The 16656-nt window shown below is 38.9% G+C and overlaps 1 protein-coding gene and 1 long non-coding RNA gene across 4 annotated transcripts in view; one reads left to right on the forward strand and one right to left on the reverse strand.

The window, feature by feature from the left end:
* Positions 1 to 761, forward strand: part of LOC148126932 (uncharacterized) — a 66784-nt gene extending 66023 nt beyond the window's left edge. Inside the window, exon 4 of the long non-coding RNA XR_015741730.1 lies at positions 168 to 761. This is a non-coding gene — a long non-coding RNA (uncharacterized LOC148126932). The remainder of the gene's footprint in view (positions 1 to 167) is intronic.
* Positions 762 to 2121: 1360 nt separating this feature from the next.
* Positions 2122 to 14297, reverse strand: IRF1 (interferon regulatory factor 1). Of its 3 annotated transcripts, none has more exons than XM_026696450.2 (10): positions 13982 to 14297; positions 9680 to 9773; positions 8888 to 8987; positions 7615 to 7791; positions 7265 to 7305; positions 5744 to 5867; positions 5183 to 5293; positions 4464 to 4486; positions 3838 to 4006; positions 2122 to 2983 (listed from the first exon to the last, which is right to left on the reverse strand). In XM_026696450.2, exons 2-10 carry the CDS (start codon positions 9764 to 9766, stop codon positions 2892 to 2894), a joined length of 924 nt encoding a protein of 307 aa, XP_026552235.1. In that variant the 5' UTR covers positions 9767 to 9773; positions 13982 to 14297; the 3' UTR covers positions 2122 to 2891. The 3 variants fall into 3 exon arrangements, with proteins under 3 accessions (XP_026552235.1, XP_087780554.1, XP_026552234.1); XM_087924428.1 differs by having other exon boundaries at positions 4464 to 4498; positions 13991 to 14164; XM_026696449.2 differs by having other exon boundaries at positions 4464 to 4498; positions 13982 to 14163.
* Positions 14298 to 16656: the final 2359 nt, after the last annotated feature.

The raw sequence follows: 16656 nt of genomic DNA on the forward strand, positions 1-16656 counted from the left end.
ATCAGCTATTGTTTTTTTTAGTTCTATACTCTGGGTCCATTTCTATCCATTTCTATTTTCTTAGTCCTTTCCAATGGGCCCAAACAGTAGATCAGTGCTGTCAAACTCGCATCATCACGGCGGTGTCACATGATATATCATGACGTTTTCCCTCTTCACTAAACCAGGCATGGGCATGGCAAGCGCATGATGCACCTGGCCCACAGAACGCAAGTTTGACATCCTTGCAGTAGATGGCCTGCAAAATCCTATATTGAAAAACTGACAGCTGATTGTTACAACTTTCTAACCTTGACAGGTATATTAGATATTATGTGATTTACTTGTCATGTTTACTTGTTTGAGATGGTATGGAATCATCAACTTAGAAGTATGCATTGGATGGATTTAGGTATAATCGTAGTTTGAATGGATAGTGAGATCTGCACCCAATCTAAACAGAAATAACCTTAACCTTGTCTGTAATTTTTTTTTTATTTCTTAAATTTATATCCTGTCCATTTCACTAAGTAACTCTGGGTGGTTTTTACATCATAAAGAACAAAAATGTTACATTTTTTCCTGTACTCTGTAATAGCAATACACGTGATAAAAACCTCAGCAGAATCCAGAGATTCAAATGTTGAAGGAAGTGTGAAAACTTATATTTTGAAAATCTACCAGATTATAAGCAGCCACTGACTTGATAGCAATACAATTTTTCTGTAGTTTATTGTATAGTATATATGAGATAAACTTGTTACAATTAGCAGGAAGCAATAGAGCCATCCGAGCTTGCAAATCATATTCTATGTAATAACATGTGCATAATAAAGTATAAAGTTTATATAATAAAATTTTGTTGTTGAGTCAAGTTTATTTTAAGTAAACATCAGAAGAGGAGCCATCGGTAGAAAAATGTGTCTTTCTATTTTATTTAATCTAAAAGGTTAAGTAGGAAATCTTAAATTACAAAATGAAAATCACTCTTAAAAACACAAATAACAAACCTCAATATTTAGACAGATTTTTTTCCCCCAAGACAGTCAACTAAAGAGGGAAGAACTGTTATGGATGAGTTAACATAAACTCATCATATAAGCTATTAGATACATTGTGAATAGAACCTGTCATTGTTTGAAGCCTCTACTTTACACACATACTAACTGCCAAGGACAAAACAAGCTTTCTATTATGGAAGAGAGTATCTTTAATGAATTGTAGGAAATCCAGTCATTACTGATATGTATGTAATTTTAGAAATTTCAGTATATATACTACACTAACCCAGAAGGAAAAAGAACCTTGGATATTCAGCCTACACATTCTTTTCAATGTACAGGTAGTCTTTGACTTGCTACAATGGCACTGAAAAAAAGATGACTTATGACCATTTTTCACACCTGTATAGTAGCATCATACCCATGGTCATATGATTAAAATTCAGATGCTTGGCATCTGGTTCATACTTACTGAAGGTTGCAGTGTCCCCCGGGGTCATGTGATCACCTTTTGTGAATTTCTGACAAGCAAAGTCAACAGAGAAGCCAGATTCACTTAACAACCGTTACTATTTTAACAACTGTGGTGATTCATTTAGCAACTGTGGCAAGGTCCCAAAATGAAGCCAAAACACTCACTTCAAAACCCTCTTGCTTCCCAACAGAGATTTTGGGCTCAATTGTGGCAAATTGAAGACTTCATTAATTCAACGCAAATGGACAGGCATAATATGGTTGTTGTTTACACACTTTTAAGGAACTGATCAAAATAGACATACCTTTTTCCAATCCATATTTGGTTCCCAAATCTGATTCTCAAGATCTTTTTTAACGATTTATGTGATTTAATCTTAAGAGTAACGAAACTGGAATAAACCTTTTTTGAGATTTCTTTAGTTGAAAATCAATTTATTTGTATACACCATTCTTCAGAAGTTCAAGGAAGTATAAAAGGAATGGGTAAATATACCCTATTGTTTGAGATAAAATGAGTATTTCTTTTCATTGAACAAAATGTCTTTATTTTCTTCAGTGTCTTAGCAGCGCTAAAAAGTCTTGTATATCGAAACTCTAGTCAAGCTAAGAAAATATTTTTCTAATTTCTTTGTCAGCAACCGGTAATAAAAAAATTAAACATATCTTCATATATAATAATCTTTAATTAAGACAATCTATATACAACAATGTACAAGGAAAATAATGTACAAGAATTTAAGCTGCAGCCTAGCACTCTGACAAATCCTTTTCTTTATCTTCTGGTTTAGTTGATATAACCCTATGATGCATGTTTGCACTCTTCATAATACCTATTCAGTTGACATCTTGAAAAGCACAGTGCAAATAATCCATACATTCGCCTATCAACTTCAAAGCATATTTTTTTACTGGAGAAAATAGCAATAGTATAAAACAAGTCCAAAATAACCAGTGGAATGTGTTATAAAAAACATTATCTGTTTTTCACAGTTTAACATGCTAAGATAGGACTAAAAGCCAAGATAAATTTGAAGAAGAAAAATATAACCAAGAAATATCTGGTTGGAGGCTCACTTTCCCTGCCCCCAGGGCATCACTAATTTCCCAGATAATAGTTTTCAGCTTATACTCTGAATGGGCTTTAAATAGATATCAATTTACCAACAGTGAAAAGCTTCTGTTTCTTTACTTTTTTCCATGTTTAAAATTATTTATAATCTAATCCTACTAATGGATGAACAGAGTGAAAGAAGCAGCAAACAAGCCTCAATTGGCTCAAGCCTTAATTGGCTCATAGGGCAAGTTAGGCATAAACCTAGTTTCATTCACAAAGATACATACATATATACTGTACACCCAGTGCTTGCACCTTTCCATTTTAAACACATAGAACTGATTCAAAATAAAACAATACAAGCCTAGTGACAAATAGGTTTAAATGCCACAGGATATAGAGGGTACAAAGTGTGTTCGAATGTCCAACAAAGCGCATTCTCCACTGGATTTTGTCTCGTATGAAATTAATTCTGTGGAAAAAGGGAGAAATCAAGATTTAGAATGTGGTTTCACTAGTAAATGTACTAGAGAATCTATCACAAGTTCAGTGAAACTACCAAAAATCACGTATGTGTGTGATGATCTTCTCTTCCCCCAAAAGAGCTCTTGTTAAATTGGAAAAGGTGGATAGAGGTCTAAAACTAAGTATGGGTAGAAGATCTTAACCTATACAGTATAATCATAATTCCAACCAGCACTATTTCTATGAAATGCAATACATGTAGCTTCCAGAACCCTTGTTATGATCGGGCAATATGACAATAGACCATGTATGACTTTTATAATGCTGGCCTAAAGATATTAATGAATAGAACCATCAGAGTTGAAGGGCCTATAAAAGTAGTCCACAACTTACAACCATTCATTTAATTAAACTTTTAACCATTCATTAAAAGTTACAAGAGCAATGAAAAAAGAGTGAATTATGAGCAGTTCTCACACTTGTGACCAATGCAGCGTCCCCAGAATCACGTGATCAAATTTCGGTTGCTGGGCAACCAGCATGTATTTATAATGGTTGCAGCCATTCTGGAGTCTTGGAACTGAATTCATTTGCAAGGAAAATCAATAGGGATGATTAAGCCAGATTCGCTTAATCATCTCATGATTCGTGTAACAACTGTAGCTATTCGCCTAACAACCATGTTAAGATCATAAAATGGGGCATGACTTATTTAACAATTGCCTTGCTTGTTATCAGCAGAAATTTTGGGCTCAGTTGTCTCCTATATGACATAGATTTGTTATTCAATAATAGTCTAATGAGATAAAGAAAGACATTATACATTTCAGTAATCCGAAGATGTAGGTGAAATGTTTATACCTAGCTTTGGTATCTCAAAGGCAGTATCTTGCTCTTGCAAATTAAAGTCCAAGGAGAGATTCTGCATTCCAGTTTCACTTAATAGGAACCCTTTTCCGATTCCAGCTTCATTTAACAGGAACCCTTTTCCACCAATGCTGTTTTGTTGCCACTCAGAGCTGTTGAAGATCTGCCCAAGAAGAAAGATAAAAGAGATCAACAAACTGAACTTTTTTCTAGTTCAATTCAAAAACACCTTTCTAAGATGCAGATTACAAAACAAAGATTGCAGCCATATTTCTAAGTTTCGTGGATTCTTACGATCTAATGTGGTTCAGAAGCAAAGAAAGACACCCTAAACCAGGGGTGTCAAACTCGCGTTGTCATGGCATCACATGACGTATCAGGACTTTTTTTTCCTCTTCACTAAACCAGGCATGGGCATGGCCAGTGCATGACATATCCGGCCTACAGCCCGCGAGTTTGACACCCCTGCCCTAAAGTATCCCTTCCCAACTAAGACAAATGGGAATTCTTGTACACATTGCATGCCCACATACCCCCTACTGCCCTTAGACTTCATGTATTGTCCCAATGCCAAAATTATTTACAAAGCCAAAATCATTTAAAAAGAGAGAGAATCTTACATCATACAGTGGAATATCCTCCTCTTCATCAGTTATTGTAAGGTTATACGAAGTCATCAAGGAAGGGAAGGGGAGAGAAAAGAAACATACCCAATGAATCTTAGAAAATCTTGTTTCCTAAATATTTATTTTCCAGTTTTCTATTATCAACAATAACACCTTCCTAGTCAATGACAAAATTAAAATAAAGCATTGGATAATTTATGCTCATGCAAGTAATGCCTGTCTTCGGTTCACACTGGTTTGATATCTAGAATTCTTTTACTGCAAAAGGCAGGTTGTAATTAAGTATTTATAAGCCCTTTATTTCAACGGGAAAGATTTAGGTATATATTTCCATTCTCTTAATAACATTAATGAGATTTACATGGGCTTAACTTTCACTGGGTCAGGCCTGTAATAAACTAAATAAAAAACCCTTTTATATCGTTACATCACCCTCATAAAACCTATTTCTAACCAAGAATGCATCCAATATGAGACTATGTAAGCAGCTTTGACTTTTTTAAAAGAAGGTAGAGAGTAGACAGACAACCTAAACATCCTTCCTTAATCAGAATCTCAGCTCCAAGAAGCTGAAAATTGTATTATCTAAGGGATTACTGGAGCTGAAAGTCCAATCCACGTGGGCAGTTGACCTAAACCCTGCTGTTTTCTTGGCTCTGGTTCCTCAATCCAATTATGATCAATCAGCTGGTTATGAACAATTAAATGCTAACCTTCAGAAGAAGAAGAAGCGGGTGAAACCTGAAGTCTGTATATGTTGTTTGTGCTGTCAGGGGCCTGAATATCCAATGAGCAGGCACCATTGTTCAAGTCACAGGGAAGACCTAAAAACGTCCATTGAAAGTATGATATTTATAATGCAAGAAATATATATTTCACACAAACAAACAAAGTAATTAACAACAGCACCATCCTGAACAAAACATGAGATGCTATGACCAGACAAATAACTGATATTGCACCTTAAGCCGATGATCACAACTTTACACAAATGCTGATTCAATGTCTGAGTTCCTACAACATACTCAGACACAAACCTAATCAACCCCATTTCAACCAGTCATATAAATCCCACCATTTCATTTTCTTTAGTTTTGAGAAGTCCAATAGTTTATTGGGAATTTGTCAATATAGAATAAATAAAGAAAAATGTCTTAATTCCTTAACATCCCTGACAGCCTAGCTTTTCTCTACTCAAGCAAGCTGAAAAATGGACTCAGCAGGTCCGTTTTTTCCTTGTGAGACCCACACAACCGATTAAAATTGTTTCTTACCAAATGTGCTCCCCACTTCCATATCCTCTGCTGCATAGCTAGGAAGCACATAGCCACTGTGGTCATCATGCAACTGAATGCTGTTTGTTGCTTCGACTGTCTCTTCCTTAATATCGTCCACTGACTGCAAAAGATGAAGGACTGGATTATGGCAAAATGTCAACTTTATGTCTTTTAAGGCAGCAGCCTCCAACCTTTTGGGCACCAGGGACCAGTTCTGTGGAGTAGAGTTTTTCCACAGACCGGAAGGGGCGTGGTTTCACAGGCTGCCTGCATCCCGCGGATAGGACTTCACTTGCACAGCCTGTTTTTTCATATGTCGTGGCCCAGTGTGGACCAGGGGTTGGGGACCCATTTTAAGGTCAAGACATGTGAATGTGTTTATTTCATTGTAATCAGTATTATCCCCTTGCACAGCTTTTGGCAGAAGTAAATTGTTGAGAGCTTTTCTTTTCTTGCATAAATTTTCATGCAATGAAGTGGCCTTTAGATGGCAATTGTCTATAGCTAAGATATGAGAGTGGGACAGTGAGCAAGCTGGGAGTCCAAATAGATTTTTATTTTGAAAGATTCAACACTGGCAATAAAATTAGGCAGAAGGGATGGAAGTCATTTCTTAAAGAATTAGATAACTGATAAAAAGGGATCAAGAAACTAAAAATATGTCAACCGAGTCCCAAAATGCTTTTCTACAGGTAGTCCTCGACTTACAACCACTATTCAGGCCAAAATTTCAGTTGCTGGGCAAAACAGCCGTTAAATGACTTTTACAACCTTTCTTGCCACACCTGTTAAGTGCATCACTGCAGTTGTTAAGTTAGTAACACAGTTGGTTAAGTGAATCTTGCTTCCCCGTTGACTTTGCTTATTAGAAAGTCACACAAAGGGATCACATAAACCCCACGAAGCTGCAAACCATCATAAATAGGTGCCAAGTTGTCAAGTGTCTGAATTTTGATCCCATGATCCAGAGAAACTACAACCATTTTAAGTGTGAAAAACAGTCATAAATCACTTTTTTTCAGCATCATTGGAACTTTGAAACATCACTAAATGAATGGCTGTAAATCGAGAACTACGTGCATTTCCTTCAACAGGAATGCCAAAAGCCATCTTGTTCTCTCTTCCACAACTTATTCTCAGTAAGAAAATTTTCAAGGGATGTAGAGACACAGGAAGTACCCCTTGTATGAAAGCTGAACAGTGGCATCTTCAGGGAAGAGTAGGGTTCAAATCTACAAGATGGTAGGCACACTTTCTATCATGGTTGGGCCAGTCACTTTGCAGATTTTGACTTCTACCTTGCAAATACCCACAAATTTGTGCCCTTTTAATATTTCACATGCATGTTTTACTTAAGCTATTCAAGAAAAGACATACGTTGTATGTAAGGTTTTACATAGTTTATGTTTTTCTAAGATACGTTTTATGATTTTTATAGTTCTAGATATTATTGTTGTGGTCAGCTAACTAGAGTTGTGTTTTTCGGTGGGTAGTCATACAAATCTTTTAAACACATACCTTTCTTGGGCTCTTGCTTTTTGGAGACTTTGATTTTTTTTCTGTTGGAAAAAACAAAACAAAAACACAGGCTTAGAATAAACACATTTTAAGAGAGAGTGGATGACAGACAATGCAACAGCCAGACAATTCAGGCGTAATCCATCTTATAACATTTTCTTCTCCAAGTTTGCAATAGTGCAAAATTCTGTTGGCCACAAAGCCATAGCCATTCTTGGAAATTTTTCCTATGGATTTCAGTTGTTACCATAAAACTGACAGCCTGGCTGCCTTTTAGGTAAAACTGGAATCAAATGCTATATTACAAGTATTGGGAATAATACCCATCCTTCATATGTTTTGAGTAATACCTTTTTTCTCTGCTTTTACTGGGGGATTCAGCATCTTATAAACTCGAACAGCACTGGGTCCTTTGCTAATGCTTTGATCCTTCACTTCTTGAATGTCAGGCAAAGAATTCATGGCACATCGGAAATTTGCCTTCCATGTTTTTGGATCAGGTTCTACATCACCTTCTTTGTACCTCCCTGTAAAAAGACAGATGGCATAAAACTAGGTATGCAATAAACAAAGTAAAAGCTATATTCAGCCAGCGGGATCCTAAATGTCTTTCCAGTTGTTTTAACTAGTAAATGCTGCTGTTGTACTTGCTTCAAAAACTATTTAGAGGGGATGTTTTGGAATGTCCAGAGGTGTGGAAAGGAAAAGGAAGCCTTGCTCTTTAAGGAAAAGGCAAAGCTCTTTCCTTTTGTGGATTCAAATTTCCCGGCTGGGAGATGTTACTGCAAAATGATTGGTCAGCTGCGCTGGAAGTCAGCATCAGTTTATTAATAGGAAGAAGGCAAGTAAGAAGTCCTACAGCATTCCTGGGATTAATCTAATCTTGTGAGTAGAGAACCCCCTTTCTTATACCCTTCAGATCCTTTGATTTTTAAGTGTGAACCCTTGAAGTCTTTGATTTGTGTGTGCGTGACGAGTTCCTGTCTCTTGAGATTGGGATCTCTTCCTGGGATCTTGGTAGGAGTAATTGTTTTATAGTAGCTGCTTGTTGCATTAGGTTGCAATATCCTGAGTTTCCTGTCATGCCTTTTGATTTGCTTTTCACAAGTTTTTATAGCTTGCCATCTATTTGATTTCTATGGGAAAGGATCTTAGCTAGTTTGTAGGCTTTTTCTGTATCCCATGCAAAGGTGGGGGCTAATGGAACTGCTTGTGTTTTCACCTCTCCTTTTTTTTAGGGGGATTTTCCTTCCCCTTCTAATGTTTTAAGATTTCTTTTCTTTTCCTAGAAGAGAGGGGAATCATAACTTCCAACAGAGGCAAGATCTGTTTGTCAGACTTTCATGCAAGCTTTAAAAAGGTTGCAGGCTTTAAGAAGGCACTGCCTTTGGGCTCCAGTGCATTCTGAAACCCAAAACTTTTACAGCATACAACTCCCTATGAGTATACTGACCACAAATACTCAAGAAGAAACCACAAGCTCTTAACCTAAAGAGGCAGGGCAAGGAAAGGGATCCCTCTGGCTAATGTTAATATGATTCCTCCCTCAAATACAGTAGCCATATGAGCCTCTAGAAAATCTCTAGAAATGTTTCGCTATCACCAGGACAAAACAGCACCTACCAGTATGAATAGCCCAATTTTTGAACAGGCAGGCATCTTTTTCCAGTTCCCACCCGTGCTTAGCTGCATGTTTCCAAGGGATCTGGAATATTTTATCTTTCTGAAATTGAAAAAAAAAATACAATTCTGAGTAAGCGTCACTGAATTGCACAGAGAAAACAAAATCAAGAAAACGGTAGAAAACTGAAAATGAAGAACAACCCCCAAATTAACCAAGTAATAAACAAACCTACATTTCTGATAATTTATTTGGTTTAGCATTTGTCTTGTATAACTTTCAATTCAATAGCATAGCATTTCATAACCAGGTGTTGTATAAAACAAAATAAACAAAGATATATTGATTTATTTCCCTACTGTTTACTATAACATATGTAAATGTTCTTAACCACAGAGAAGTAAGCCTATTAGCTCTGCCTGAACTTCTTACATATCTCAACTATTTGGCATTTTAAAAAGCTAGAAAAGTACAAGAGCATATTATCAAGTTATCTCAGTTGTAGAGCTCAGACTGATGTTAAAAATAATTTTAAACATAACATCAAATACATTAAATATTTATTTAATTTGCATTCTCAATTTCTTTTCAATATTTTTGCTCCTTTGATCTTGGCATTTTTCCCCCTATGGGTAGTTATTCTTAAACAACAAATTATTGCACTGAAGCCTTACTACTTTCCTCACAATAATGTTTCGTGTTCTATAATAACTTTGCATTAAACTTGAAACAAGGAAAGTACACAAAGCTAGCCTTTTTAAAAATAGTACAAAAATGTAAGTTTTCTACTATACCTTATTGAGCCAACAAAGCCCAGGAATTTTATCTGAATTAATCTGCTGTTCCAGCCAAGGTCTCATGCGCATCCTGGTTTGTGGCATTCTGGCTCTAAAAAAGAAAAAGTCAGGAATTATAAACACAAGCGAAAATCTCTAACTTCTAGAAATATCATGGAGACCAGTGGTTCATATTGTAATGGACAATGTATTTTCCCAAAAACTATTTATTTAAATCTATTTCCCCTAATAAAGAAACCAGTGCTTTTATTCATATAACACTATCTGCGTGTGCAGTGCTTCACAAAATACAAGATCCTAAGAAAAAGTTTAAGAGTATTGTCACATCATGAATATTAAATTAGACTGTTATGATACTTTTACATCGATAATATAAAAGGGCAATCTGGTTAGCAGTCATGATGCTGGCCTAGAAGCCAGGAAACTGAATTCTAGTCCCACTTTAGGTGTGATCTGGGTGGTTTGGGGCCAGTCCCTCTCTCTCAGCTCAACCCACTTCACGGGATTGTTGTGAGAAAATAGGAAACAGGAGTCTAGGTAAGTTCCCCTCTTTGAATTATATATAATTCAGACCATGAACCCTTGGAGTGGATGGTACCTTGAAGGCATTCTCTCTGCCTTTTATCTTTTACTTTGCTTTTATTTGTTTCTCATTCTATTTTGGTTGTATTTTTTTATATGGTTTTATGATTTTTAATCTGTAAACTGCCCAGAGCCACTTACATAATAAAATGAGGTAATGGGATATATTAATGTGATTTAAATATAAATTAGGTATAAATCTAATAATAGTAATAAAACATCTGCCTATCCCAGGTTTTTGATAAGGCCTCAGTTTAAATAAAAATGCCAAATCAGACATCTGGCTGACTGTGTGACCAACCATAATAATTCAGTTGACAAATGCTTTGAAAGCCACTAACAAGCCTTTTTTTGATATTTAACAAAAGTTAGAAATGACTGCTCCCTAATTACTAATGTTAGGTCAAATGAAACTTGGAATTCTATCCCGTGCTTCCTATTCTCCCACTGAAACATCCGGTCAGCCAAAAGCATCTTCCAAAACAACCATACGAATCTGGGAAAAGATGCTTTGATTATTTGTGAGGAGGTGCTCCTTCTGCTGTTCTGAAACACCTCCTCCAATGCCTTTGCATACACCTGGTCTCTTATTTTTCCTCTTTCAGCATAGACTTGCAAAAAGACAGTTGTCCATCCAGAAAATGCCACCAGGCTGCTTCTGCTCCTCTGCTGCAGAATTTAATATATAATTGATCAAAATAGCAGGAAGGGCTATGTGAAGATATCAGAAATGTATCATTATTAGCACTGGTGGCATGTATAAACCAAGATATGTAGGGGAGAGCTCTCAGAGAAGAGCTTTGAGTCATCAAACAATGGCTCAGGGTTATTAACAGCAGGCAGGGTTAAGGGGAGAGAATCTCCTACCTGTGTTTTGTTTTACCCCTTAAATTCCTACAGGTAGTTTTTAAAAATAAAAAGCTACAAAGGAAAGCAATTTTCGTCTTCCAAAGGTAAAATGGAAATGGCTTTTCTCTATCTTGCCCCTCTCTCCCCCCTGTGATTTCCAAACAGCTTTAGCAAAACTTTTACAAATGAGGGGTTTTTTCCCTTCATGGATGCATCAGCAGGCTTTCTAGGATGCAATAAATTGCAGAATCAGCTCATCAAATATCCGGATCAAGCCCCATATAATACTTAAGAATGCAGGCACCCAATTTCCCTCCAGGAACTGTTGCCCAGTCTCCAATGAGTCTCCCCAGCTCCAATATAGCTCCTTATGCTATATCCTGGTTGAGGGAGGGAGGGAGGAAAAGGCTGCAGGGTTAGGGTTTCACACACACACACACACACACACACACACACACACACACGTATATGTATATACATGCACTGCTTGCATGTAGGTATCCACAGAAGTTTTCTTCTTTTGTCAAAATAACTAAAATGCACCAAAAGTTCCACTCATCTATAAAAAGAATGGGGCTTAGACCGCCACACCTCACACCTCAGTCCAGCTTTTATCACATTGGCCTCTGGCCTCTCAATGCAGCCTCCTAATTACCTCCTAATATTACCTCCTAATATTCAGTTTGGACAACTCTTTTTAAGTTTAATGATAGTTCTAGCTAGTGAACTTTCCCTGAAATGCCTGACAGATGCAAAGTGCCCTTTACGCATGGTAGTAAGAATCAGGACTGAAAAGATCCCTTACAGTTAGGGGAAATTTTATAAAACAGCATGAATGTTGTCATTTGGCACACAAGCAAACACAAGGCTTGATGATTTCCTGTTTGCAAGATTTGGATCGGGACCAGGTGGTTTCAGACTGCACAAGCTCATGGGGGGGGGGGGAGACACAATTAATTCAACTTTAATAAAAAGGATCTCATCTTTATTGTTTAAATCCTTAACAAGAGCATTTATGAAGAAAAAGGTCAAGAATTATCAACTGCTTTCTAGAGGTTTACAATTGGCCTTTTGAATCCTGTTTCAACTACCGGTAATAGTAAGGATATAGCATGGACTTACTAAGGTCCCTACTCCAAGCCAATTCAAGATTTTTAATTCAGCTCTGGCTGGTGTCTGATTCCTTCTGGCAAAGCATATTCCATGTGTGTGACATTGATCTCTAAGGTATTCCAAAGGGTGAATTTTGCATTTTCATGCACCTGCTACAGGAGCAAAACTCTGCACTGCATGCATTTGCCCTAGGATGCTTAAGGAGACACCTGCAAATCATATATTTATTTCCATGGAAAAACTTCCATGCTGAATTCAATGGGGGTTATCCGTAAAGTTGGAATGGTCAAATTGAAATGTTTAGGTTTGAAGCATGATCCTTTCTTGCCAGGTGTGTTATGATTCTCCTGTTCCACGAGTTTGTCTCACATGTATTCATCCCTGCAAGGGTTTCAAGAGAACAACCTAATGAATAGAGTAGAATAGAATAGAATAGAATAGAATAGAATAGAATAGAATAGAATAGAATAGAATCTTTATTGGCCAAGTGTGATTGGACACACAAGGAATTTGTCTTGGTGCAAATGCTCTCAGTGTATATAAAAGAAAAGATACATTCAAGAATCATAAGATAACAACACTTAGTAATAATCATAAGATACAACAAGCAATCAATGGATATCTCTACTCCTTTATCCAGTCTTTTCCAAAATTATTTCCAAGATTCTGGTTTGTTTTAAAATTTATTCTCCTGTTGGAACTTCTGGACTGCACTCAAGGATATACCCAGAACTGTCTCTCCTCACTCGGCCCCTTTCTTTTCTCTTCTCTTGCCAAAGCTCTACTTCCTGATCCAAAGAACAAAAGAAGCAACACCACCCATTACTGGAAATCACGGCCACACAATTCTCTCTTTGGTAAAACTCGGATACAGTCAACCAAGCCACTAACTTTTTTTTGCAACTTTGCAAATCAAACTATTACTGTTGCAATTTAAAATCAATACAACGCACGCGCCTTTCTCACTTCGCAAGAGTTCCCTTACTGAGTAGCCGGAGCGCCGACTGCATAGTTGCACCAATTCTGCTGAAGCCGCCGTGCGTGCGCGCTTCTGCAAACACCTGACTCCTCTCGCTTACAAACGGCGAGGTTACATATCATCATCATCATCATCATCATCATCAGTATTAGTATATAATAATAATAATAATAATAATAATAATAATAATAATAATAATAATAATAATAATAATAATAATAATAATAATAATAAGTGAAGGCGAACGAAAATACTGAATACTCCTTCCTCCTCCTATTTTCCCCCGAACAAAATTGGGCTGAGACAGACTGACTGGCCCAAAGTCACCCAAGCCGACTTTTCTAAGCCTGTGGCGGGACACCCACTCACCCCGTGTACTTTGAGAACATTTCCGCCCTTTTAACGCGCTTTGTAACGGGGGGAATCTCTCGGCTCTGGAGTATAGGTCCCAACTGGCCAGGAAGTTTTTAAAAAGAAATTCTTACTGCAAATGACTAACGGATTCGGATGTCCCCAGGCTAGATTTCGGGCTAAGCGGGAAGGGGACCTGCAGATCATCGCGGCGCTAAAATAAATAAATAATCAAATAAACCCCGTCGGATCCACTTGAACCTCCGATCCCAGCCCCGGTGGGTCTTAAGAGCGCTCCCGCCACCCCACCCGCCTCGTTTCTTCATGCCGCTCCGGTGGATGAAAGTTATTCAGGGGAGCGTTGCCCAATGGAACTTGCCCCGAACTGCGCGATGCCTGCCTCGGGGTTTTAAGGCGCGACCCACCTTGCAGGACTTGATCGAGGATCACACCCTTCGGCAGCACCCGAGCGATCGACAGCGTCTTCCTCTGCGAGCTCCAGCTCCGCTCAGTTCAAGAGACTCCCCGTTTCTGCAGGCGACTGTCCAGGAGCAGCCTGTATTATTCTACAAGTCACCGGGAATCCCCCCCCCGCCCCGTCGGAGGTGGGACGGGGGGGGAGAGAGAGAGAGAGAGAGAGAGAGAGAGAAAGAGAGACACAAGCGCGGCCGGCTTAGCCAATCAGCGCCCTGAAAGGGCTCTCGCCGCGGCCAATCAGCGCTTCAGGCAGCCCGCTGTTTAGAGGAGCCTGATTTCTGAGAAATCAGGCTATTGAAAACCAGCGGCGGGAGGGGAAGTCCGACTTCTCTTCCCCGCCCCTTTCTCAAACTCTGGCGGCGCCTTGGCTTGCGTTGCACGGAGGGAAGGAAACACTTGGTTCTTATTTTGGAATGCAAAACGCTGGGGCACGTGGATCGTTTTCTCAGGGATTCGCTAATCTTTTTCCTGCTTGCCCCCGACACCCACGCGCACGTAACCACCCGAACTGCCCCTGCCTGGGCTGCGACTCGGCCTGCCTTGAAGTCGGGTGGGGGCGGGATTGAATCGTGCTCAGATGAGGGTGACGACCTCGTGGTTTTCGAGCTGGGTGGGTCTCAGCCCACTCACCACCACCCACCCCATCCAGGAGGGTGAGCAGTCGGAGAGGATAGGGCTTGCGCAAACGTTTGGACCGTACAAATTTTCGGGGTCAAAGCCCGCCAAGTGACTGATAAAACCTATCATTTATAGCTTCAAAACTATGAAAACAAAGTGGCATATTTGCATATTCCCAGACCTTGAGCTAAGCGAAGTTATTCTTTTTATTTGGGGAGGACCTCGTAAATAACAACAACTATTATTATTATTATTTCATTTTAATGGACCTCCAGGATAACAGTCCAATGCCGGAGCTGAACTTCATCCTGGGACGCAGCTGGAACATCGGAAGCTGCCTTAAGAATGTTTCATGCCTCCCATCATCTCAAAACCAATTCCTACCCTCAGATATGCCAGACTACAAAGCCCATAATCTCTAACTCAGGATCTCGTGTGTTGCAACCCAAGCAGAAAAGCACCAGTTTGGGGAAAGCTGACCTTCCTGTATGTAACAGAATATGCATTCTCTTAGTAGAATATACGTGGGTTCTCTTGTCTTTATTTTCCTCATATGGCTGCCTTATCTTGGGAAAAGACAGCCATATACAGAAAACACAGCCATATACAGAAAACTAAGAAGCCCCCCCCCCCAATTCCAAAAACCCTTTTCCTAAACATGCACAATTTTTTTCTTTAGGATCAGGTCACTTTGGCTCAGAAGTGGATCACCAGTGCTGGAAGCAGAGCAGCCTTTCCCTTTGCTGGTTGCCTTTAAGCAGACACTGGAATACCCTCCAAAGCCCAGGACACTTTTATTTGGATTCCTGCAAGAAACGAGGATTAACATTTCATGAAATAGGTTTATTTCTCCAAGGGTATGGAGCTTGCTTAGCTTTGGCTCAGGGGTGCCCTTAGTAGAGCAATGTATGGAACTCCTCAGGGTTCAGTGGAACAGGAAAGATATGGGCTATAAGCAGACAGCACCGGGCGAGGAGGAAAAGGAAAAATACTAGGTTAAAAAAAAAAGGGGCGGGGGGCAGAAGTATAATGGGAGGAGGGAGAACCAGACTAGGGGGATCCAGTTCTTCAATCAAAACCTGCAGGATCCAATCAGACCATATGCCTTTCCTAACAAGTTCCAAGAAGGAATCCTAGAATGCCACTCCTCACCCCACTCCCACATGCACATATTACCCTTCCTAATCCAGTGTTCCTTCCAAACTTCTGGGACTCTGTTGGGGTCCTGAGCATTGCAGCGTGCTCAGAGGATGGCAAGGTAGGGAAGGCATATGTATCTGAACCTCCAGCACTCCATTATCCTTTCTCTAGGATGCCCTCAATATGAACTTGGAATGAATCCAGATTTGGGGAAGCTGGTTGATCCTATCTCCGTTTCATGTTGGAGTCCTACACACACACACACACACACACACACACACACACACACACACGACAATGATATAATATGTCAGCAAAATGTAAGAAATGTAGGGCATTAGTCCAAACATATCTTGAAGGGTGAAGGTTAGGGAATGGTGACAAAATATCTAACCACAGCAACTGTCAGAGATACTGGACTATGGACTATATGTTACTCACAGCTCTATAGTGTGGTGTCCCATTCCAGGAAATCACTTGACTGTCATGATAGAAAAGATTGGCAAAAGCAAACTACCTTTTTTACTGGAATGGATTTAGTACTTTCTGTCATTGTTATGTTTAATTGATATAATTTTTGTAGAACCCTTTCGTCCTTAATACACACCTGTCAAGCAAAGCTGGGAACATGAATTTGTAACTTACTGGATTCACGGTGCATATGAAAAGTGACTGAAGAGGAAGTACAAGTTTAAAGCATGTGTAATAAAATATACCTTCAAGACTTGTCTAGAAGCAGTAGGATCTTATTTTAATAATTATACAGTTTGCTTAGTTTAGCTATATTTTTAAAAATTCATTCACATCCACAGATCTACTGTCTAACCCAGAAGATTCATATTATAGGGCAAGATGAACTGTTTTA

Source organism: Pseudonaja textilis, chromosome 2 (genome assembly GCF_049901715.1).
Source record: "Pseudonaja textilis isolate UNSWEBS1 chromosome 2, rPseTex1.2, whole genome shotgun sequence".
NCBI lineage: Eukaryota > Metazoa > Chordata > Lepidosauria > Squamata > Elapidae > Pseudonaja > Pseudonaja textilis.